The sequence below is a fragment of the Tiliqua scincoides genome, chromosome 7, assembly GCF_035046505.1.
Source record: "Tiliqua scincoides isolate rTilSci1 chromosome 7, rTilSci1.hap2, whole genome shotgun sequence".
Taxonomy (NCBI): domain Eukaryota; kingdom Metazoa; phylum Chordata; class Lepidosauria; order Squamata; family Scincidae; genus Tiliqua; species Tiliqua scincoides.
In genome coordinates, this window is record NC_089827.1 from 44,518,478 (window position 1) to 44,544,599 (window position 26,122).

The 26,122-nt window shown below is 41.6% G+C and overlaps 1 protein-coding gene across 4 annotated transcripts in view; it reads left to right on the top strand.

Moving 5' to 3' along the window:
• The window catches only part of RESF1 (retroelement silencing factor 1), a 46,715-nt gene that overhangs the window by 17,102 nt on the left and 3,491 nt on the right, over positions 1-26,122 (top strand). For 3 of the 4 annotated variants that reach the window (XM_066634247.1, XM_066634250.1, XM_066634251.1), the window contains exons 4-6: positions 1,622-1,698; positions 10,306-15,723; positions 20,459-20,536. In XM_066634247.1, coding sequence (XP_066490344.1) covers positions 10,332-15,723; positions 20,459-20,536 — 5,470 coding nt within the window. In that variant the 5' untranslated portion in view covers positions 1,622-1,698; positions 10,306-10,331. The remainder of the gene's footprint in view (positions 1-1,621; positions 1,699-10,305; positions 15,724-20,458; positions 20,537-26,122) is intronic. The other variant, XM_066634248.1, reaches the window with a different exon arrangement.

Sequence of the window (26,122 nt, forward strand, 5' to 3'; positions counted from 1 at the left end):
TTCTTTTCCAAATCTGTCCCCAATTGCTCATTGTTATATTATGTCCAATATTCTTTGCCCACAGGATCATCACCTCTTTTTCCGATTCATCTTCCATTTTCATGTTTAACAAATATTGGTACATCTTCTTAATATAGTGTTCCTCATTTGATGGGAATATTTTATCAAATTCTGTCTCCTCTGGGTAAATTCCTTCTTTGCCCCAAAGTCATAATTGGAGCTACTTGTATTTTATCTAAGTATGAAACCAAATTTTCTGAGATGAAAAGATGACAATTCTTGAATAAGTAGTGCATTTTTTAGAAAAATATGTAAAATCTCTCACTCTAGGATTTAAATATCTCCATGCATCAATTAAGCCTAATCTCTTCATTAATTTCCCAATTTTAATTTCCTCACTTGACACCTTTCTATTTCTTGATGTTGTATCTGATTTAAAATACAGTTTGTATCCCCTTCCAATTTAATTTCTCCCCAAGCAAATTTTTTAACCTCTCAACATCTTTTGCATAAATTTTGCTTGGCCTGTGTTAGGAGCATAATAAGAACCTATAGTCAATAATTTGTTTTCTACCTTCTTTCTCACAATGTGTCTACCATTGTTGCAAGGCAAATAAGCAACTCAGAATGACTCGGTACACAGGGATGAAAGTTCACAGGCTCTTATTGAATTGTATACAGTTGGTCCATGGGACTCATGTCCAAAGCATGGACCCCGTCTGAACGCTGGTCCTTAACCTTTATACCACACAATCCTTTGTCTGAAAATCTAGACTTCTCATTCGCTGAAAGTTTGACATCATAAATGGGGCTAACTCTTAATAGGGTATAGATAAAATACTGTTTACATACAAGATGGAAAATAGGTGGGCAACAAGTGAGCAAAACCATTGATTGGCTCTTATTTACATACAGACAGGTTTCATCTTAAAACTTTGCCAAAATTACACAATTTCCAAAAGTTTCCAAAACCAGTAGGGTTTGCTATAACATCATTCCATCCAGCACTGACCCCCAGCACTGATCTCCCATAGCCAGGGAGACAGATCAGGGACAGACTGCACTTGCTCCCGGTGTGGAAGGGATTGTCACTCCCGATTTGGCCTTTTTAGCCACACTAGACGCTGTTCCAGAACCACCATTCAGAGCGTGATACCATAGTCTTTCGAGACTGAAGGTTGCCACCAATCATTCCTTTCAAACCCTTCCTAATTAGGGTTTGAAACCACTTATCCACTTAACCACTAATTAGGAAGGGTTTGAAACCACTTATCTCTTGTGCATCTCTTCTCCTGGTTTTAGTATATTCCCCGTGAGCCCTCTGCAAACCTTTGTGAACCAGAATCTTTTAAACTTCCTTTAACAATTTTACTCTGTCTTAATTTTATATAACTATTACGACTAGTTACCTTGAGTATATTGGTATTGAGGGCTCTATAGTGGTGTATACAAGTGACCTTTCCCTTTTGTGGCTGGCTAGCACCTATTGAAGTGTAATCCCTTTGAGCTAAGTCTTCAGCCAGCTTCTTGTGATTTTTCATATAATTTTAACATAAAACAAGCCAAACTTTCACTGCATCACATTTTCTTTTTAAGAAATCCTTCTCCCATTTACTTTCAGACCTTATAAGCCAAGCAAACCTTTTGAAGAAACCCTGCACCAGCCCCCCCTCTACACTTTCAAAGACTGATACTCAAGTATGTTCTTTGCTTATCTAATTAAATGTATTCTTTTTCTAAACTCGTCTCTTGCAGGTGTCTGTGTCCAGCCAGCTAAACCTATATTAGCCTGCCAACTGATAATACAGGGTGACCCCAAAAAAACCAGAACCCACAAATCTTTGGAAAAAACTGTCAATTTCAATTTTTCATCTTTTTTCTTTCAGGGTATACAAGTCGACTTTGTGCATGAAATATTGGAACAATAATCTTCCCCAATATGTCTTGAGTTTGAGTCCAGTAAGTTTCTTGAAATTTACTGGACCTTTGTAGGATTTAATAAAATTTTTATGGGTTATGTTTTTTTGGGGTCACCCTGTACTAAGACTTTTCTTACTACAATGTTGCATATATGTGTGTTTTCTCACTGCTTGTGATATCTTGGCTGGCCGTATACCTCTGCCAAGAAGTAGCTTATCTATCTTTGAGATACAACTCTCTTTGCCAAATTCCAAATGTATCAACGCAAGACTTTGAGGCCCCAAGGTCCCAGCTACCAAAACAGCTTTCTAAAAAATTTTTTCTTTTTTTTCCTCAAGTAGTTTGTCCCTGTTCTCTGTGTTTCTATGCTTTTAGCCAGCTTTTAACCTTTTGCACAAATGGTATGTTACTCTGATTATTCTGTAGCACTAACTTTAGGACCCCAAAGTCAGTCAGACCAACGTTATTGCTTTAAAATCAAGCTGCTTTTTTCCCCATTGTGTATTATGCTATAATATCTCTGGGCTAAAAGGCTTTTAAAATAATTCTTAGTACTCTGTTTATACTTTATTGGGCTATCCAGTCACTTTATGATCTATGGGTCAAAGGTCACCATACCTCACCATCTTGTCCATCACTTTGAATGGCGCAGTGGAATCCAGGGAGGGCTTTTTCAGGAGGGGCAAACCACTGCTTCCTTTAATACCAACAGCAGCATCCCCTTCCTCAAAGATGAATTAACTACTCTTCCTGTCCACTTGGCCAATCCCTCTCAGACAGATCTAATAAACCATGCTGGGTGAAGATCGTGGGCAGTCAGATAGCCTCAAATTTCAAGGAATCCATATCTTCAGGTTCTACAAGCTGAAAAGACTCCCACAAAACTAGACCAACAGGTGCTGAGGGGACATTGCCAGGCATTGTCAATGTGGAATCCAAGTTGTGGTTGGTGCAAGCAATTTTATCTAAGTGCCTTGCAGACATACCACTGTATGTTCCTCCCAATCAGTCGGAGGGGTCAGATGGAGTAGGCCTCACACAGCATGGAACAGTTTCTGCTGGATGGCTCTCTGTAGACGTGATGGTGGTAGACCAAGTTTGCTTCACTGCCATCACCACCATGGAGTAGGCACTGAAATGAGCTCTAGCCCTTTTGCTTGGACTTGGCACAAGTTTTCCATCACCGTTGCTAAAGTTATCTGCCCTGTTGCTTCATCACCCGCAACTTGATAAACCAAAGAGCCACTCTGTGACAGAAAAGAGCTCACTCAGGAGGGATCTAATCCTCCTTTCTGACCATCTAACCATTTCTCTATTCCAGAGATCACTAGGGCCTCCAATGAGTTGCCGGCTTTGGCAGCTAGAAAATGCCTCGGGGAAACCCTGGGGGTGGACCATACAATGCGGTCTCCCACTTCTGCATGGTGTGGAGTTGCAACAAGCATAAACCTTACCATGAAGTGATCTGTAATGATCTTAACCACATCCAGATCACCATCCACTTGCCCAACAGTAATCACCAGGTCCAGCACATATCCCATCTTCTGCTATTTCATTGCCACCATGGTTTTGGTGGCCATGAAATCCTGAGGCACACCTACCTCGTGTTCCTTGGCATGAACATTGAATTCCCCCAGTATCAGTAAACAGAGAAATTCCAATGCTATGTCAGAGATCAACCTGGTAAATTCTGCCAGGGAGACTGTTGGGCAGCAAGGCAGACAGTCCACCAGCAATATCCCAATCCTTTCCTACCCTTCCAGCATGACACATAGATGCTTGGACTCAGTGGACTGCTGCTGTGCAGGGTACCTGGCAAGGGAGGGAGATTCCTGATTTTAGACCATTGGAATTCCCTTCCTAAAACTTCCTTTCTATGGACTAGAAAGAGGCACAGTCTGTCAATGATGGACCCTCCTTTCCCTGGAACAAACTCACTGATCCCCACCACCACCACCGAATCTTCCATGACTTGTCACTTTCAATAATGAACACATAGCTCACCAGCAGGGCCTACCTTATGAGACAAATTTACATACAAAACCTACCCAAGATATTATCCTACCAAAGACAACCAGCCTGGTTCAATGTCGTGTCCATTCTAGAGGTGGGGTCTAGGGGTGGTGCTCTGCCTTGGATATGCTGAATGACTTTAGCCCGATTAGGCCGGGTAGAGAGATGAGTGAAGGCAAAGAGTGACTTGCAAGGTCAGTTTAATCTCGTTGGGGGATTTTACATTCATCTGTAATTGGTGATGGTCCTGTTGACGTCACAAGACACACCCCTATGGGTCCTTCTTAACAGGAGGTGTGTCGCACCCTTTGGGCTTCATACCATGCCTACTGGTGCCCTCAAGTGGCAGCTCAGATTGCAAGGTGAATTGGGCAGTTGTTCCCTGGCTGATTGCCTGTTGTCCTTCTCTGCAGTCACTATGGTTCTCTCTGCAGGAGCTGTAGCTGCTGGCTGAAATGGCCCACTGTTCCTTTGGGTTGGCATCAAGGTGGGTAGTGGAGAGCAGTGCCTGGAGCAAGGTTCCCGAGCCATGGCTAAGTGGCCCTTGTTGAGGTTCCCTTTGTGGTCCTGGGGTCAGTCTATATGACCTCTGGGATCTCTTCTGATGCTGAGGTGCTCTGGTCCTGCCTTCCCACTGAGGCTGGTGGATAGCCACCAGGGGGTGCTTCCCAGGAGTGGCTGGAGTGGCTAGCCCTGATGTTGCTGCCAAAAGGGGAGGCTTGCCTGCCTTCCCCCAGGGAGGGGCTGCTCTGCAGGGAGGCTCTGGGGGGTTCTTTCCTGCCTCTCCCTTTCGCCTTCCAGGCCTGGCCAAAGCTCCAGGAGGCTCCTCCTCCTCCCTCCACCTCTGGGCTTCTAATGAGCCAGCCAGCTGTCCTGCCTGGCCCCGCCCCTTCTGGGCTTTCACTGGGGCCAAGATATTGCAGGATCTCTGTCCCCGGCATAAGCCAGTCTGGGGCTCTCCCCGCCTCGCTGACCTCCTCATCCCTCCTGTCCAGCCTCTTCGCCTCCCTCCAACCTCTTCACACCTGGATAAGTACCCGGGGCACATCCAGCAGCAGAAAGCATCCCACCACCCACCCAACAGATAATTCATGAAAGAACAAAGGAGGGAAACTGGGAAGGAGTACTAGTATGCAGAAAATACCATCCATACCAGTGGGTCTAGACCTTCCCTGAACACCTGCTGAGGTAATCTGTGAAAAATGTGCACCAGGTTCTTTAAGTCAAAGTAAGACTTTTTTGTGACATTGCCCAGGCTGTAGAACCCCCTCCTGTGAAAGGCCCACCTAGTCCCATCCATATGTGCTGTGCTGGAACAGAGATAAGGCAAGGTCAAGAATCCACTCTCAATATGGCCAGCCTACCTATACTTCTTAAATACCGCAAAGAAAGAAGGGTTCCACTAAATCCAGGAGGGTGCCCGCATGGCTAATCAGCCAAGTTAGAGAGGCTGTGAAGGGCAATGAAGCTTCCTTCCGTAAATGGAAGTCTTGCCCTAATGAGGAGAATAAAAAGGAACATAAACTGTGGCAAAAGAAATGTAAGAAGGTGATACTGGAGGCCAAGCGAGACTATGAGGAACGCATGGCCAGCAACATTAAGGGGAATAATAAAAGCTTCTTCAAATATGTTAGAAGCAGGAAACCCGCCAAAGAAGTGGTTGGCCCTCTGGATGGTGAGGGAGGGAAAGGGGAGATAAAAGGAGACTTAGAGATGGCAGAGAAATTAAATGAGTTCTTTGCATCTGTCTTCACGGCAGAAGACCTCGGGCAGATACTGCTGCCCAACCGGCCCCTCCTGACCGAGGAGTTAAGTCAGATAGAGGTTAAAAGAGAAGATGTTTCAAACCTCATTGATAAATTAAAGATCAATAAGTCACCAGGCCCTGATGGCATCCACCCAAGAGTTATTAAGGAATTGAAGAATGAAGTTGCAGATCTCTTGACTAAGGTATGCAACTTGTCCCTTGGTCAGTCTGTGGAACTCCTTGCCACAGGATGTGGTGATGGCGTCTAGCCTAGACGCCTTTAAAAGGGGATTGGACAAGTTTCTGGAGGAAAAATCCATTATGGGGTACAAGCCATGATGTGTATGCGCAACCTCCTGATTTTAGAAATGGGTTATGTCAGAATGCCAGATGCAAGGGAGGGCACGAGGATGAGGTCTCTTGTTATCTGGTGTGCTCCCTGGGGCATTTGGTGGGCCGCTGTGAGATACAGGAAGCTGGACTAGATGGGCCTATAGCCTGATCCAGTGGGGCTGTTCTTATGTTCTTATGTTAAATATGTTCTGGAGCTTTTCTTTATGGTAAATTTGAAGTTGTTGCTGAAAAGCATATACATAATTAAAGAACGTGGTTATAAAAAAAAGTAAAAACAAGATTCTTCCTGTATTTATAACCACATTCTTTAATTATGTATAGAATTGTACATTATGTATACAATGTACATTTTTGCAATGTTACATTGAACCTTTTGAGTTCTATAGTCATAACCAGACAATTACATATCTGGCTAGTATGATCAGGTCTGAGAAAGTATTCACCAATTCCAGTACATGCTAAATCTGTTAATTTTCTGAATAAACTGTACTTTGCTACTTAACAGTCTGAATTATCTATGCAGTAATTCTGTTTCTGATTTTTCCTGCCGGTAATGCTATATCTCATTTCTATAAGTGTTTGAAAACAGTGTTTTTCTCAGAAGTAAGCCCGTTGTGTTCAGTAAAACGTAGGTTGTAATCCTACCTCATGCACTGGAAACAAACATCTCTACTCATTGCTTGTCCCAGTGCTACTACTAATTCTGCTTCTTGTCTCTTCTGAAGGGCCTCCTCTGTCCAACAGGCTCTCATTACACATGGAAGAGAATAACTAGTACTGTAGCATTCATAATAGTTGAAAGTGATTTGTAGCCCCCTGCACTGTCTAATTTGTCTGTATCCCCTATTATTGACATTTACATTTCAACCCATTCCCTTACAGAGGCTCAGAGTGATTGCTCTTGGATGTGGCAGTTGGAAGAGTTTACTTAGTATTAATAAGTTCACTGTCAGAGCTAGGTTGGGGTGGTGGTTCTGGTGTTGGACCTAAACCTAGAAGATCCAGGTTCATCCCTGCTCAGCCATGAAGCTTCCTGAGTGACCTTGGCCAGTGAAAATTTCTCAGCCTAACCTACCACACAGGTTTGTTTTAGGGATTAAAGGAGGGAAGGAACCATGTACACCAGTGTTTCTCAACCAGTGGTACGGGTACAACCAGTGGTACTTGAGGTGGACTCTAGTGGTGTTCGTGGGACTGCTGGACCTCTGCTGCCTGTCAGTGAAACCAGGAATGTAACACAACAACAGTGTTAGGGGGTGCCGAAGCATGATTTCTGTGCTCAAAAAGCCCTCCTGTCCGCTCTGAGCCTCTTACTGGTGTTGGTTGCATTGCATCTGACCTCCCAACCCAAAAGTAACTGGCAATAATGTCACTGCTAGTTACTTCTGGTGGTACTTTCAATAGGTGGACCATATGAAGTGGTATGGCAGAGGACAAACATTGGGACACACTGATGTACAGCACCCCAAGCTCATTGGAGGAAGGGTGTTGTAAAAATGTGAATAATAACTTGACATCCACCAACCAGAGAATTTAAGAATGGACTACATTTGGCTTCCAAAGGGGGAAAAAAACACCACCAGGTTTTAGTTGTCCTTGATGGTAGTATCATAGAGTTGGAAGGGGCCTAATAGGTTATCTAGTCCAGGGATGCCCAAACCGCAGCCCGTGGGCCAGATGCAGCAAACACCCACTGTGTAAGGCCATCCAGTTGCAAATCCATCTGACGATTGTATCATCTAACCCGTATTTTTCCAACTTGCTGATTAGGATGTCATGTGGGACCTTGTTAAATGCTTTACTGAAGTCAAGATAAAGTACATCCACAGCATTCCCACAGTCCAGTAAGCTAGTAACCTGATCAAAAAAGGAGATGAAATTTGTCTGGCAAGATTTATTTTTGACAAATCCATGCTGGGTTCTGTTGCTCACTGAGTTGTTGTCTAGATGTATGCAAACTGTGTGCTTTATTATTTGTTCTAATATCTTCCCCAGTATCCAAGTGAGACTGACAGGTTTCCCTTGTCCGTTTTTCTTTTTCGTAAAGATTGGGACCACATTAGTCCATTTCAGTCTAGCGGCACCACCCCTATCCTCCAGGATTTATCAGAGATAATTGGCAGAGGCTCTCCAAGCACATCTGCAAGTTCCATTAGTACTCTAGGATGCAGTCCATCAGGTCCAAATGAATTCATTTAGACCTTATAAGTGGTTTCTAACTAGTTCCCTGTCAATCCTAATCAGCAGTCCTGTGAAGTCCAGGTTTCCATTACCTCTTTGGAGATGTAAGCATATCTCTTCATCAGGCACCCAGCACCCATATTTGCACAATCTTCCTTCTGAGAGTAGATGGACACAAAGTAGGAGTTGAGCAGCTCTGCCTTCTTAGTTTCCAGACACTAATTGGCCATCTTTATCCAGGAGCAATCCCACCCCATCATTTTCTCTTCCTCTAAAAAAAGCACTTTTTGTTATGCTTGACATTCCTGGCCAGCCTCGGCTCATACTGAGCTTTAGTATTCCTGACCCTCACCTACAAGACCAGGCTATCTGTCTGTACTCCTCCCTGGTGATCAGTCCCATCTTCCATTTCCTATACATGTCTTTTTTTAATCTTCAAGACCCTAGTCCACCAATGGGAAATGCAGTTTTTTTCAAGCAGTTTTCCAAAATTATCAGATATAATCAGTACCTTTCTATGCTGCAGTGAAAGTTGTAAGCATTGGATTTTTATAGCTGATATTCAGGTGGTGTAAATTAGTATCAAGAAGTTGTGCTCTATGTATACTGTGGGGTTGTTGCCTAGTGGTTGGTTTTTTTTCCAGTTAACATATGGGTAGTTTAGTTATTTTTGAATTTCTTGCAGCCTATTCAGAATATATTCTTACATGCATGTTTTCTTTCAGTTTTTCTAGAATGAGGTGTTTGAATGCATAGTATTCCCTGCTCTCTTTATTTTGTTGGTAATGTTTTCTGAAAGTGTGTGTTTTTTTGTTTTACAGTGGATTTGTGTGTCACTGTATTAGGTTGATTAGTTTTAATTGATGTAAAAGAAACCTAGTAACCCACTCTGTGTTCTTTTGGGTGGATCAGAGTACCTTAATAGAAGTATGGTTTTTTTGGTGGTAACACTACACTGCTTTCAGCGCTTCTCATTTTGTGTTTAAAAAAAAAAAGCTCTAACATTGGTCAGTATAGGCTGGTTGGGTTGGACTTGGGGGTGCATCTGTAGGCACTATACCACCTATATATCTACCTAGTACACTTTAAAGTTTGTGTGTGTGTTTGTGTGTGATTTTATATGATTATACATATATGCATAAATCATAATGCATAAATCATCTGCAAGAGGGATCTGAAGGCCTTAGAAGTGGACCTCAACAAGTGGGAAACTCTGGCCTCTGAGCGGCCCGCTTGGAGGCAGGCTGTGCAACATGGCCTTTCCCAGTTTGAAGAGACACTTGGCCAACAGTCTGAGGCTAATAGGCAAAGAAGGAAGGCCCATAGCCAGGGAGACAGACCAGGGACACACTACACTTGCTCCTAGTGTGGAAGGGATTGTCACTCCCGAATCGGCCTTTTCAGCCACACTAGACGCTGTTCCAGAACCACCTTTCAGAGCGCGATACCATAGTCTTTCGAGACTGAAGGTTGCCAACAACAAAATCATAATATATGATTATAATTTATAAAAATGTGCCTTGGAATAAAACCACATAATGCTGCTTTCTGCACTTTTCCTTAGGGGGAGGGGTAACAATCTGCAAAAAAAACAAAACACATTTAAGAACACCTCTACTTATTCTTACAAGCAGCTGCAGAGAGACTTCCTGAAGCTAGGGAGGTCTTGACTTGTAGACAGTACTTGTATAGCTTGCAGAAATCAATAGAATCACCAGTTAATGAATGTAAGTATTGAGGAAGGTCAGGTCAGATAAACATGTTTGGGCATTTTTGCTTAACAGGCAGTTTCTTGTTTGTAGATGTATTGATTAGAAGTTCAGTTCCCCCTTCATCCTCTTTTTTCAGTATTTAAAGTTCATGGTTTTAGGCTCACTTCTACAAGCTAAAAACAAGCAAATAGGAAAAAATCCTTATATGTTGATGCCATGTGGAAAGAGTTGTCAACATAATTATCTAATACTTATTTATACAGTCTATGCAATATGCAGTATACATTAAAATTGCAAAGTTCAGTTTTGGGAAAGGTGTACTTCAGTGTGAGTTGGATAATGGTATTGTTATTAAAAAGCCCTTTTTTCCCCTCCTAGATTCCTGAATATAAAGAATCAAAACGATGGACTGGAACACAAGAGCATCCCACACCTCCAGTTTGCAGAGGAAGAACTTTCAAGTTTGGGGATCTGATTCGTCACAGCAACTTACTGCTACATGTAATTTTTCTCAGGCAAATTCAACAGCTCCTTACCCTGGAAGTGAACAAACCATAAAAATGCATTCTAATACTAACAACAAAGTTGTGAGTCAACTGCTTCTCCAACATACTGGACAATCCCTAAACTATCAGCCAGTTTTTCAAAAAACATCTGTATCTGCTACAGACTTTAGGATGCCGCAGAATTTAGTTGACAGAAGTCCAGTTTCAAGTACACAGCTATCCAATGTCCAAACGCAAGGTGGCATAGTTCAGAATCCTTGGCCTAATTCCAATATCCATGTTTTTTCCTCTGCTGCAATTGCAGGTACTACTGTAAACTCTGTGCAAAGTACACCTCAAACACTGTATATGGCCCCAGTCATGTACAGTAATTGCCCACAAAAAAATTCTAATTCTATAAGAACTTCAGTTCACCCACAGGCTAGTAAAAGTAGTTCATTTTCAAAAAGGCAGTTAATAACAAAGCCCTCCTATCATTTGATTGGGCCATCTACCTCCCAAGCATGTGCCACAGTGCCTCTTAATCCAGCATCAAGTCACCATTTAAATTCTCAGCAGAACCTTTCTTGCTGTATTATTCCTTCAGGGCAAAATAACCTAAACCAAATAAATGGCCTGCCAGGCTCTGCTGTAGCAATGACATTGCAGCAATACACTTCTGGTCAAGTCACTTCTACTCCATACACAGTATCTACTCATAGCTATAAAGATGCAGCCCAGGTTATTCCTCCAGTTGCCAACATCAATCCTCCACCACCATATCTAGCTCACTCAGTACAAAGAAACTATGGTCATTTGGCTCAGCCAGTTGCAAATACATCTAATGAAAATGTTCAAAAGAACACGAATCTTGGTTTGGATCAAATTAGTTCTGAACAGAGCATGCGATACTATCAGAAACCTCAGTCTGAACAAAGTGCTAGAGAAACCAATGAAGTAGGTGGCACTGCATACTGTGTAAATGAATATAGGGTTGTAGATCAGCCCTCTAATGAATCAGCGAAGTCATTGATTCCAGTTAGTGAGACTGTTTGCAAAAACATGCAAATATCAACATCACAGGCAACTAAAACTTTGGTGCAAGAGGAAAATCTACCTAATAGCTCAGGAAATCTTCGCAACATCCCAAAAGCGCGTCTAGTAATGGATATTCAAAACCTGACTGATTTTGAAAATGTGTTGCATCAGTTTAAAGACCTTGAAATAAAACACAGGTTATATATAACTGTAGTGAAGAACACAAAGACCTCTGGTTCTTCTGCTCATAATGAAAACTCTGTCTCAATTCCTCCACATAGCAATACCACTCAAAACGAAACTTTTCTGTTGCCACATGATGCCAAGCAAGCGTTTAAGGCTCCTTCACAGGATGCTGTGCTGAATCAGCCACTTCCCCTTGCTTCCCAAGGTTCCAGTCAGATCCACAATGTTCCCTTATCAAAAAGAAAAGAACACTTATACCCAATTCTAAAAGATTTGCTTCAGGGTACTGTTGATGAAGATTTGTTGAACACTTTTGCTACAGAAGTAGGGAAGCATCAAAGTGGAAATGCGACTGGCGGCAATAAATGTGAAAATGACATGAGGAGTAATGAAGAAACTTTCAGGGCGAGTCCAAAAACTTCTCCAACTGTGCCTACTCAAGACCCTTTGATGGGCACAAAAAATAGTCCAGAACAACCTTCTAGATCTGCCAAGAATCAGTCAGCAAACATACAAGCTGTACCTGAAGGAGGTTTGCTTCATCACTTTAGAGTGAACAAGGAAAAAATACTAGCCCGTCTTTCAAGTTCAGTTCAAAATCCAGCTACCTCAAATGGATCTTCACCTTCATCAACAAAAACAGCTGTTAAAGAGTGCAGGGAAAAGTTACAGTGTTTGGCAACTATGTATCCTGAATTTCAGCAAATTCAAAACACTTGTCTTCAAGCACCTGAGAAAAACGTGACAATTAAGACCAGTGAAAGTGTGTCTGATGCATCTAGTTTGGCTCTTCCTGTTGCTAAAACAGCTGTAACTACTCCAGAAGCAGGTATAGTTCAGAAGCCATCAATGACTGGAAATTCTTGTCCAGTGAAAAGAGCTTATTCTTGGGAAGAACTGAAAGCAAGTCTTCCTTTGTGGTTGAAGAATCTTCCATCACCTATAAATGAACTTTTACATGACAGTATGGAATCAACTGTGAGTTTATCCTCAGAAGGTGATATTGATAAAACACAGCAATCCTTGGAAAACCTCCCTGACACACTAGCTCAAAATGACCAGACTACTATTGAAACAAATTCTGTTGATTCATCTCTTGAAAACAAACTTGACACTGTAAGTTCCAGTTTGTTAAAGGGTTCTGAACCTCAAGTAGCTGTTGTTGCTCCCTTAATGCAATCGAAAGAGAGCACACAGATGGAAGTTCAGAAAAAGAATTTGTCAACTTTATTTGAAGTGAATCCAATCATTGAAGAAGGCAGTGTGCACAGTTTACAAGAACTAACTTCTGCAGTGCCACATACCAATAGAGAGAGATCTTCAATGGACAATTGTATTGCTGTAGATTCAGTTATGCACCAGAAAGCAGCCAAATCTACTGATGAAAATGGAATGGTGAAAGCTGAAACAAACTTCTCCTATGACTATTCTTTTCTAGAACTGAAAAAAGTAAAATCTGAGGTCTGTCCAGGAGAAGAGATCAATTGCTTGAATCCAGTTTCTCAGAAATATGAACCATCTCATGAAAGTGATCCCAATTTACTAAAACCAGGAGATACTGCTGCAGTTGAATTGAATGACACTGTGTTACAGATATCCAGTGTGTGTACTCTTGTTCAAGGTGATGTATTCTATAATTCACAAATAGCTAATATCTTTAATATTAGTCCTTTAAAATCCAGTACAAAAAATGATGATACTTCAGAGGAGCATGTGCCTGACCTCCAACAGAATGAGCAGCAGCCTACCCTTTTAGAACGGGATTCTGAAACTAAGGTGACTACTTCAACAGAAGATACTTTGATGCCATCACAAGTCAGCCTATCAAAAGCTATTGCAGAAAAGCCATCAAAGGACTTGCCAGGTTTAGAAATGACTCAGAAAAATGAGATAAATGCAAGAAAATCTGAGGAAGAGAAAAGTAATTATCTACATGATGGTATTGCTATTTCAGAAAAGGAGCCTGAGCAAAAATTTTCTTATGGTGGTGTTTGCAGTATAGATTTAGCGAGTGGTGACCAGGAGTTATCTGAAAATCAAGACCTATCCAGTACTGCTGTTGAAGATAGCATATGTGCCATTGCCAAAGAAAACTTCCAAGAGCATGTACTAATGGAAGAAAACCATGCACAATGTAGCACCAATAGTGAATCTCCTGTGACATTGCTAAATGATCAGCTGACTGAACTCTTAAAAGAATATCCTAATGGGATCAATGATTTTGAGTTGCAACAGAAAACAGAAATTAAAAATGCTATTAAATCAGCTGAAAGAGAAGATAAAGAGGAGACTCAGACTTGTGAACAAAATCCTGGTCCTAGTGATGCAATAGACCAAATGAAAATATTATTAAACTCATATTTTCCTGAGCACGTTCAGTCCTCTAACAAATTGAAAAATAGTGAAAATGAGATTCTTAGAGATGCAGAAGACAAAAATAGCTTAAGCAGTGATAACATAAGCTATATTCAAACTCGACAGCTGAAACATGTTGACAACACAAATGCCACAGCAGAAACAGTTGTAAAAACAGAAAGTGAAACGCATTGTTGCATGCAGGGTTTTATGGCTTCCCGGTATGCAGTGAAGCCTTGTTCCTGCAAGTTGGCTAAAGATGTTAGTTTAAAGCCAAAAATGGATCTGTTGTTGCAATCTAAAAATATGCCTGAAGATAAACCAAAAGGCAGTGAGAGTTATAAGACCGATTGTAGACCAAGCAATCCCTTGCAGACATCTATATTGCATCCAGTTGACAGTGCTTCTTCAGGAGACCAAAGTAACAAGTTCTTGAAAAACACAGAAACTGACCTTCAAGTAAAAGAATCTACACTATCCAAAGTAAATCATGAATTTACTCCATCTTCATTCTTGGAAAAATTAGACCCTCATAAACCTAAAAGAACAAATGAGCAGGAAAGAAAAGTGTTGCTATTTAGTGCAGGTTCTCAGGCTTTGCAAGAAGAAGCAGCTGAAATTAAAACAAATGACCAGATACACTTAAAAGAAGATATCTGTTCTGATCAGCCTCATTTGAGCACACAAAGCTTTGAAAAGGTAGCTGAACAACTTTTCTCCAAGAAGGAATCCTCTCATAATGAAAGAAGAAATGGAATGGTTGCAATATCAAAGGCAGACAGTCGCTATCACCATAATAAGGAAATGAAACATAGTAGAAAGTATGAAAGATACAAAATTAAACAGGACACCAGCGAAACACACATGATAAAGGGACCAAAGAGAAGGAGTAAGGACTTAAAGAGACAAATGGCAATGGAAAGAAAACACAAAGTATTAAGAATACAGCATAGTACTACCATGAATTCCGTAAATCTAGGCAATGCTGGTTTAGTTTCTGATGGGTATAAGAACTCGTGGCATAACTCTACCTTGCATTCAGAAGAGCATTTTACCAAACAAAAATGGGAAAATAGCAACATTATTCTGGAGAAAAATAATGAAACTAAAGGATTAGAGACGAATGAACCAAGTAATTCTGAACATGCCCAGCCTAATAAAGAAAGCTTTCAAAGGATGAATCTGGATAAATTTGCATATTCAAAAGACAGGGAAAATACATGGAAATACAAACGTTTGCTTTTAAATAACAGGAAAATTCCTAAAATACAAAAACAGAGAGGACATTTTTCCAGTGTACATAAAATTAACTCTTTTAGTAAGGAGGCTGTACTCGATGCTCATGCTCATAGAGACGAGTGGTCTGGCAGGTCTCTTTCTGAGAAAACCACATCTTTTAGTAAAAGAATTAGTAAACTAACTCTTCAAAAAGAACAAAAGAAAAGCTATTTGAACAGAGTTTCATTCACACAGACTGCACAGGAAAGCATTTGTTTGAAAAAGCTAGAACCGTCTCCTTCCAAATCAGTTTGGCGTATGAAGTCAAGCAGTGTTTCAGGGAACATGGAAGTCCCCAAAACCAGCAGTTCATTCCCCCTGCAGCCTAGAAGGGAAAAACCGCATATGCTTGAATTCAAAATGTGCCCAGAAATACTTTTTAGAACTTCAGTTTCTGAAGAACAAGTTGCAGATTCAAAGAAGCTTCCTGAAAAAGACAAGACCCCTATCACAGGTACTGTATACATTTAAGAATGAGCTGATCTATGGTGCTGTTTCAGTGTTTAAATATGAACCTTCAGTTTGCAAATACAGAATAATATTGTTTTAATACAGGGTTTTCTAAGCTGTTGAATTTTAAAATACTTGTTTGTGCATGTTGACAAATCGGGTTTATATAATTAGTTTCATTTTTACAGTGCCCCAAAACGTGTTGTTCAAGATGCAAGCTACTGATCTGTTAAGGATACTCAGCTGATTTATATGCCTGGTTTTTTTGGTAATCTATCAAACAATTTTGTGGTGTGCTTCTTTAGAGGCAGTGTAATATGGGTATATCAAAATGTTCTGCATTCCGAATAGCAGCCAGTTTTCAAATATTGGATACTAAATATTTCCAGGCTGATTTTCCACAGTTGCATGCCATCTTTCTTCCAAAGACCTCAGTAATGTGCACGGCAAAATTATCCCTTTTGATGTAGGTTAAGCTGAGATGGTGCTTGGCCTGGAGACACCACTGTAAACTTCAAGGCTGAGTAGGGATTTGAACCCAATTCTTCCTGGTCAGAGTCTAGCATTCTGTCAATTTGCGGCACACTACTTAACTTCAGCTTTCAGTGTTAGCACACAAATAAATAAAATGGTCTTGATAAGCAGAGGATTCTTCCAAAACTCAGTTTCTTGGGCAGATGTGACATGCTGAACAAAATATATTTTGTATTTTAATTTTGATTGTTAGCTGCCTTGGGTGCCCTTCGGGGGGAAAAGCGGAATCCAAATCTAATTAATTAATTAATTGGAGTGGGACTTAAAACTCAGTCTGCAAATCAAACAGGTTTCAGTAACTTGTTAGGAATTGCTACCAGGCATCATTGCAAATGTGCTCTCTAGCATGTCACATTCTATTAATGTCTTTCACTACATGACAAGTCTTGGTCCTTCACATACTCTCGGCAATATCTAGCAACAGCTTCTAGAATACTGGGAATGATCTTCTGGAATTTGCTGAAACTTGATTCAGAGATCTAGATCATGTTAGAGATCTCTGCACGTGTGTAGTCATATTTGGTACAGGTTACAGGTTGATTTACCCCTTATCCGTAATTTCAAAAACTGGAATGCTCTGAATTCTGGAATTTTTTGAGGGGCAACGTGTGATCTCATGTAAAAGGTTGTGGGTGTTGGCCAGCATAGCGCAAGGCATGTTGGGACGCTACCTAGCCGAGGAAGCTGACTGAGCTGGGCAGCTGACCCAGAAGGTGGTGCACATGGCACCGAAGGTGGCGTGGAGCCAAGTAGGTGACTTTCCAGGGGCTGATGAGAGGGGGTGAGCCGGGGGGCTTTGCCCACACTGCGACAGACCACACGTGCCAGTAACAAGTTGCTTCTTTGCCTGCATAAGGCTTTGTGTTCATTTCCAAGTATCTCTAGGTGAAAAATCCTTGGGCATGTGGGACGAGGTCCCACACAGGGCCAAGACTTACATGCATTTAGACTTTGGTCCCTTCCCCAAGATATCTCATTATGTTTATGCAAGTATTCCAAAATCTGAAACACTTTTGGTCCCAAGCACTTCGGATGAGGTAAGTAGCAGCTCCTAATAAGTTACTGAAGCCTATTGGACTTGAATACTGAGTTTAAGTTCCATTCCAATTTGTTGAGTATGGCAAATTTGCCAGGGAAACTGAATTTTGTCAGTATTCCTTGTTTATCAAGACTATTTTGTTTTCGTACACTTCTCAACTTTACAGTCTGCTAAACAGCTTTCAACCATTTATTTAAAGTATTTATGGTTTTATGACCATAAAGCAAGCAAGCAAAAGCTACTAGTTTTAATATAAATCAATAAAATTAGCACACAGCAGTAAAGTGACACAAACTAAAATAGCAACCATTAGCAACTGAAAGCCTTAGTATGCAAAATGATGTTAACCTGCACCTAAGTGAAACTTGCTTGCCTGGGGGAGGCATTTTATAAGTGGGACACTATCATTGAAAATGCTCTCTCTCTAATTGCCTCCTTCCAACAAATACAGGTGGAGGAACCTGAAAAGGCTCTCTGTTGTAGTTCTTAAAGATTGGACATGTTCTTGATGTACTTAAGTTGCTAATGTTATATTTGCTAGTGTCACAATACTAAATTGTTTGCAATAATAAAATGTTCTAGCAGCTGTTTTACACAGAGCAGCTGCTTTAATGTTTTGGTTAGGAAAGGCAAGATAATCCTAGAGTGAGAAAAACTGACATAATACCCTTGTGGGTTGAGATAATCAAGACTTTTTCCTAGGACTCTTTCTCATGAATAATTGTATATTTTAGTTGTTTAGCAAACCAAAAACTAATGGCTCTTTAGCAAATTAATTGAGTTCATGCTTGAGCTGTAATGTATATAAATATGTGATGACTGAGTGGAGTAGCAAACATTTAGCACCGGGACTCACTTTTTAGAATGACAATCTGTCCGGGACCCGTTGGAAGTGATGTCATGGCCAGAAGTGACATCATCAAGCAAATTAAAATAATTATAATAATAAATTATAATAATTTATAAATAATTAAATTAAAATAAAACAAATAATTTAATAAGAGGGAGCCAGTCCTGTTCCACCAAGTGAATTTTCTCTGTAGTCTGCCTGCAATAACACCCCCCCAAAAAGCATCAGTGAGATTTTAAGCCCTCCCCAGTGCCCAGTTCAAAGTTCTTCTATTTCAAGCATATCAAGATAAAGACCACCTAGCTTCATAAGTGCAAAATAGAAAACATTCCCCTTACCAGTTGAACCCTCTTTTTTTTTTGTTCTTTTTAGTGGGGGGGGGGGGGAGGCTGCTTTCTGAAGCCTCTGTTATGTTCCAGTTCCACTGGATCAGGGCCATTCTGGTGTCCTCACATTCCCTTTTGCCTGGCCTGATCACAAGCCAAGGCACGCCTGCCCACGCATGAGTAAATGCGGCCATGTGGCTTAGTTCCGCTTTCCATAGGGCTCAATACACTCACAGCTGGGAGGAAGGGACTTACTTCTTCGGTGTTTTTGGGGGACTGCATTCATTGGATAGTGACCATTCTGGTGTTGTTGGATTCCTCTGAGCCTGCCCATTCCGACACACTAAGGCAAGTTTGACTACTTGCAAGTAAACATGCGATACAGCTCAGTTTCACTTTCCATAGGGCTCCATACATTTTTTCTTTCCAGTTTTTTGGCCATAACTTTTGAAGGAAAGGAGCTGTTTCGTTCCAGTTTTTTGCATTGCATTCCGATGGAAATTCCACATCCAATAGTATATGGCATGATGGGGATGCTCCTAAAACTGCGATTTTAGCGCATCATCACCCCCCCGGCGTGTCACCCACTGCGGCCCGCATCTCCATAGCGACACCACTGGGTGTTTTCTGCAGATTTGATCATTCTTAGTTTTCAAATCTGCGGGGTGGGTCCAAACTGTACTCTCTGTTGGTGACGGGAATGAAGGGTATTCTGTGCACAGCTGCCCCAGCCCTCAGAAGACCTTCTAGGGCCTTCAGAAGGCCGAAAATAGCGACCTCTAGTTTTCAATCAAAATGCAAAAGTCACAATTTTTGGTCTTCTGGAGACCTCAGAAAGTCAGAAAAGAGCCTAAGGGCGCAATCCTAACCCCTTATGCCAGTGCTTTCCAGCACTGGCATAGCAGTGCCAATGGGACATGTGCTGCATCCTGCAGTTGGGTGTCACTCATGGAGGCCTCCTCAAAGTAAGGGAATGTTTGTTCCCTTATCTCGGAGCTGCATTGCCCTTACTTATGTCAGTGCTGACATAAGGGGCTAGGATTGCGCTCGAATTTGCTGAAAGGTCCATTTAATTCAGCATTGTTTCCAACAGCGGTCAGTTCAAAAAGTAACTGACAACATGGTATTTCTTGCAGAGCAGTTGAGAAATGTTGATGCTGAGGAATAACACCATGTTCCAGTTTACATCTGTGGGAAATGTAGGGGGGGGGAATAATTCACTTCCCTCTGAGTTTCAACTTCTGTGTGTTTTTTAAGGAGTACGACAGAATCCATAGATGTTAAGAGCTTATTACAATTCCAGCCTTGTTATACACAGATTTGACTCAACAGGGCCACTGTAAATGAGAAGGAATGTGCCGATCCTTGGAGAAGGGGGAAAATGCATCCCTTTAAAATCAGTTTTAAAAAACTGAACAGTCCTATAACAATAGCCTCTTTAATGGGGGGGGGCAGCTGGCTGACAATCCTTCAATCCTTCTCTCTCCAGGCAACCCCTCCCTTCCCCCTGAGCACCTGAAAGAAAGGTGATCACTTTTCATTGGTGAAGGGAGGGGCTGAGTGAAATGTCTTTGTAAGTGCTTGGAGGAAGACTGACTGATGGATTGTCTTCTTAATGACTCTTATCTTACATCACAAAGGTCAGCAAGACTGTTTTTAAATCATCAGAGCAAAGAAACTTTGTTTTTTAAATTGATTTGCTATAGTGTGTTTTTTGCCATCCACATGAGTACTTGGAACAGGCTCAACCTGTATAAACTTGAAGCAAGGCAGAAGACATCCAAATGAAGGGTGTTCCATATTTTTGAAAGTTACAGAGAACAATATGGCACTTGTATTAGGTTTACAAAATACATAAATAGTAACTCTTGGGAGATTTGGGATATCATCCATATTCTGCTTTGAAGATATAATGGATAGGCAGAACCTACTTGGTTGCTATAGTATAGTGGTAACTTGAAAAATAACAACTTTTATTTATTACTTACAGCTGTCAAAAGTAAAAGAGAAGACTGGTTAAATTACAGTCCTACTAAGAGAAGAAAAACAGTTGAAAGTGAAACTCAAGGTAACTCTAAGTTTATTAATTGATAGATTATAATTACTGATGTTATAGGATACTATGCACTATATCTGAGCTATTCAATCTGTGCGTCCCACCTCCCTAGGGAGTTGTGGCTAGCCGACAGGGACGTCCTGAGGCATCTGGGGAGAGAGAGAGCCTTAGCTTCCCTGCTCAGCTCATAGGTTTTCAACAACTGTGCCTTGTGCAGCCTCAGGCTGCCTCAGGTGTGCAGAGGAGCTAGAGGAGGCAGGCAGGAGAAGCGGCTCCTTTGACACTCACACAGCATCGAAAAAGGAGCAGGCACAGCTGCTTTGCATCTCCTGCTGCTGATTAAGGGGAAGGCTGCAACCCTATCCTCATTTACCTAGAAGTAAGCCCTGTTGACTATTATGGGGCTTACTTCTGAGTAGACACACCTAGGATTGGGTATCAAGCCCTTTGTTTGTCTTGCGTGCTGATTGGACAGCCAGAGGAGCCTGGAGGAGGTCTGGGCAGGGTGAATGAGAAAGAGGGAGCGGGACAGGCAAGCAGGTAGGAAGCAGTGAGTTTGCTGAGGCCATCAGCCGAAGAATGGGCTGGCTGAGGGTCCTTCTTAGTCCCTTCTCCTTGCCACAGTTGCCTGCAGCTCCCCAAAATGACCCTCCCTCCCTGCCTTGCCTTTTGGAGGAAGGGTGCTGGGCCACAATCCTATTCACACTTTCTGGTGAGTAAGCCCCATTGACTATAATAGGACTTACTTCTGAGTAGACATGCCTGGGATTGGGCTTTTAGTTGTACTCTTTTTTTCTTAAATACAGGAGCAGGCAATTGGCAGTGGGTGGGGAGAATGTGAGGCAAGTGATTCTGGACCTTTGCAAGGTTCGGACTAGTGAGGGGAGGGACAGTAAGAGAGGTGCTAATTGCAATTATGAGATGGAGGGAATGTGTCTGTGGGAGGGGGTGGGGTGGAGGAGAGAGAAGTGCCAATTTCCTGCTCCTGTATTTGAGAAGAATGCAACCAAAAGCCCAATCCCAGGCACGTCTACTCAGAAGTAAGTTCCACAGGCACATTCCCCCTCTAGTCTTTGGCTGCAATCCTAACCACACTTTCCTGAAAGTAAGCCCCATTGAACAAAATAGGACTTACTTCTGAGTAGACCTGGTTAGGATTGTGCTGTTTGTCATGTAATGATTTAATTGTATTAATTATATTAATTAAAAATTAATTGTAATGTAGTAATTACTGTAAGTAAAAAACTGGGAGTGTGCCATGACTATTTTTAGTGCCTTGACAGTGTGCCGTGAGCTGAAAAAGGTTGAAAATGGCTGGCTCAGCTGCATATGCTACTTGCTGCTTTTCTGCAGCTGGGACAGTGTGAGGTCATGTAAAACATGGGGAGAAGTGGGAGAGAAGGCTGGCTGGGCAGCGGCAGAGGTGCTGCATCTCATCAGCTCAGGGTTTGAAGCTTCTGGCAGGCTTCAAACTGGGAGGGAAGAGTAAATACAAGTGGCTCAGTACTTTCCTCTGCTTGGGAAGGAAGGAGCCAGCCTGCTCCTCGTGGGGGGGGGGTTGTTGTCCAAATTCCTCAGCCTGCATTCCTCCATCTTGGCTGGGAGGAACAGGGATGGCACCTGCATGTTGAGGTGTATGTGTGTGAGCAGCCCCCATGTACTTTAGGGTGAGTTGTGTGGCTGCAATCCTTTCCACACTTCCTTGGGAGTAAGTCCCATTGATTCAAACGGGACTTACTTCTGAGTAGACCTACATAGGCTTGGGGTCTGTGTCAGCTTAACCAAGTCTCCTCACCTTTCTCTTTTTCTTCCCCCTTCAAAAAAAAAAGCCACTCTTGATGGTTTGGCCCCAAAAATTGATAAAAAAAATACCCATTCCTTTTCAGCCATCCCCCCTTCCTCCTACCTCCTTTGGGGGGTTGGTATTCTGTTGGCTGCTATTGTAGGACAAAAGGCACAATCCTAGCTAGGTCTACTCAGAAGTAAGTCCTGTTGTGTTCAATGGGACTTACTCCCAGGAAACTGGGGTTAGGATTCCAGCCAAACAGTCTCTAGGTCTCAGTTTGCATCAGTCTGCAATTAGCAGATGCATACAAAACAAAGTCTTCCCCTCCCCAGCAAATTGATCACTTCCCCCCCTCCCTTTCCCAAACCCTCCAGGTGTGCTGCTAAGAAACTCAGGGCACAATCCTAACCAGGTCTACTCAGAAGTAAGTCCTATTTTGTTCAGTGGGCTTACTCTCAGGTAAGTGTGGTTAGGATTGTAGCCTCAGAGTGCTGGCAGCTGTTTTTTTTGTTTCTAGTGTATAATTATAACACCTTCATCCCCATTTTGGGGGTAACTGAGGTGAGGTGTTGTAATGGGGAGCCGTGGCCAATGGCCACAAGGATCAGGAGAGCCGGAAAAGTTTGAGAACCACTGCATTATATATTCCTCCAAGTTCATCTATATATAACTAATATAAATATATTCACTAGGAGAATATACTGTTAAATAGTTAAACTGTTTCTCTGTTTCAATATTTAAAATGTTCTGCCGTTTTACTATTTTACACAGAGCAGAGCTCAGCATTTACAGAGCACAGCATTTAAACAGCATTTACAGAGCAGAGCATTTATACAGAGCTGTTTTACACAGAGCAGTCTTGGCAGGATAGTTGCTTCAACATTTTGGAAGGTGAAGATAAACTTGGAGAGAGAAATACAGTACAAACATAAGAAGGTCAAGATGATCGGAAAGTCTTTCATGAATGTTTCTAATAACTAATTGCATGTTTTTGTTTTGCAAATGAGCTGTTAAATATAAGTCCTTACTTGTTTATGCTTGAGCCAGAAAAATATATAAATGTTGGAGAAATATGAGTGAGGAAGAGCTAGTCCCTATTATCAAAGAGCAGGTACAGCTTTTATTGAATATGCACTTGTTCTGTAAAAGTGCTGTCAGATTATTGCAGTTTATTTGATTTGAATGCAGTCAAAAGAATTTGTTTCCAACAACTTTTTGGTTTGAAAAATAATTTGGGAGTGTCTTAGCAGATTGAGCCCAGGGTGCTCAATTATGGTTTGGTTTTCCCTTCATCCTTTAAGTACCTTCTCTCTCCCCCCCCCCCCGCTTTTTGTTGTTAAACAACATTAATAAGGTTAATGGATGTGAAGTGACCCAAGCCACTACCACTATGTTTGCTTTATCTACCAAGAATGCAGTAATTAAGAGGTTGCTTGCTTGCACTGTGCTAATAAGGATAAAAAATATAATACAACTTTGCTATAGGTAGGTGAAAATGGTTTTATTGGGGGGGGGGATTTTGGTGTTATACAAAAATAAAAATTACTGAAAGCAGTGTTGTGTTTTTATTCAAAAATTACTTTTTAATCAATTTTAAAGCATTTTTATTAGTTCTGATTACTATAGTATAGATCAGAGATGTCCAAACTTTTTGGCAGGAAGGCCACATTATCTCTCTGACACTGTATTGGGGGCTGGGGAAAAAACAATTTGCATTTAAAATTTGAATAAATTTACATAAATGAATATATTAGAGATAGAACTTATAGGAATGAAGGTCTTACGATAGCTCAAGGCCTATAAAAGGCCTTGCGCAAAGCAAGGCCGTCCTTTCCTTAGCTGCCGCTGCCACTGTCACTTCACAGATGCGAAAGGGCAAGCAGTGGAGGGAGCCCTTGGCCCACAGCTCTTGCGAGAGCACACTCACACTTGCCCTCATAGTAACAGCAGTTATGTCAGGCCTGTGTGGGCTCCAGCAAGTGTCTGGTGGGCCAGAGGCTCATTGAAGACTGGGAGCTCCTTGAGGGCCAGATTGCGGGTCCCTGAAGGCCGCAAATGGCCCCTAGGCCAGGTTTTGGATACCCTTGGTATAGATTATATACAGCCATGACACATAGGCACAGGCTTAAAACTTGCAGAATAGCATTGTACCAAACACTATAAATCCCTCACTCTTAAACTCAGCTGCTCTGTCATTGCAAACTTGCAAACATTACAAACTTTGCACACTACAGAGAAAAAAAGAAACACCACAACATAGCAGCCTGAGTAAATATTGAGAATACAGCCAAACAAAACTGAACATAGCATTGAATTGTTGAGGAGAAGAACCAAGTTTTAAATAGCGGGGGGGGGGAGCCAAGGCGTAAGGTCGATGGTGAAAAGTTGCACTTTTAAAACCTTCCAAATTAAATGCAGGAGCAGTGTAACCCAGCTTACCTTGACAGACCCTTCTGGGTTCAGAGTTAGCAAGCATGCTCAGAAGACTCTACAGACATTTTAGAGAGATAGCAGGATGGCTCCTGAACAATGTAAACAAAGATACGAAGAATGCAGCTGAGCTGCAAGTGCACTTAAGGGCTTGGAAGCATCTGCAGGCACTCAAAACAGTCAGCAGACGCTTTGCAGATCAGCAGTCATTTTAAAAGGTTAATTTCAGTTTATTTTGTGAATTTAGCTGGATATCACTTTTTTGTGTTTAAAAGAGCCCAGTATTTTGTTAAATTGCTGTATTTTGCAATTATCATTTTAGCTGCCTCCTATCTTTAGCATTTTGGAGCGCTCAGAGCATTTCAAATACATTTTTCATGAACTCTTTACAACTTTGCTATAATGGCAGGTCAGTATTGTTATCCACATGCCATAGATAGGGTTGGGGGACTGAGAGAGAATGCTTGCTTGAGATCCCTTTCTAGTGAGACATAGTGATTTTTGAATTGAGGACTTCCTATTTGTAGCTTAGCCTTGGTCATACCACACCATGTTTTACACCTGTCAGAGTAGGGGAAAAAGCTCCTGTGTTTGGACATGTGTCTCTTTTTAAGGAGCAGCTACAAAAATCATAGATGTTAAGAGCTTATAAGGTTGAAACACCTCTTGATTTACATGGATGATATACATACTTGTGTTTGGGATAGTGTGGGAAAGCTTCGCATACAATCTTGGAAGAACTACAAAAGAGGAAGGTGGTCCCATGAAGCTATTCACTACTAGGTCAGGTTTGTTTGCTAACTCTAGGTGAAGGTACAGCTACCACAAAATAAAAATGAGCAGAGAGGCTATATCTGCTGATGTCATAGTTGCTGAGCAGTTCAATGAGGCTCTGAGGTTATTACTGAGAAGGAAGACTGTTTTGCAAAGCACAATTTTAGTGTGGATGAAATGACTCTTCCTTGGAAGAAAATACCAACATGAACATTCTTATCTTGTGAGGAGAAAATGGCATTTGGCTTCAACACCAAGTGCTACACTTTACTGTTGAGTGGTAATGCTGAAGGAGATTGCGCATTGAAACTGGTGCTTGTGTATCATTCTGCAAACCTCCATGCTCCCATGAAAACTCTTCTATCAGTTAATTTCTTTTCAAACACCAAGGAGTGGGTAACCAGTCATATTTTCTGTGCCTGTCTTTTGTCAAAGCTGAAAGTTGAGTTGTGCTGATACTGTGAAAGTGAGAATGTCCAAGTTGCCTGCTGACCCTTAACACCGCATCCCTCATCCAGCCAATGTATCAGAGTGCATTAGTAGAATTAAGGCATATTATTTGAAGAAAATTTTTGATGCTGTAGTGAAGGCTACTGATAACACAGGCC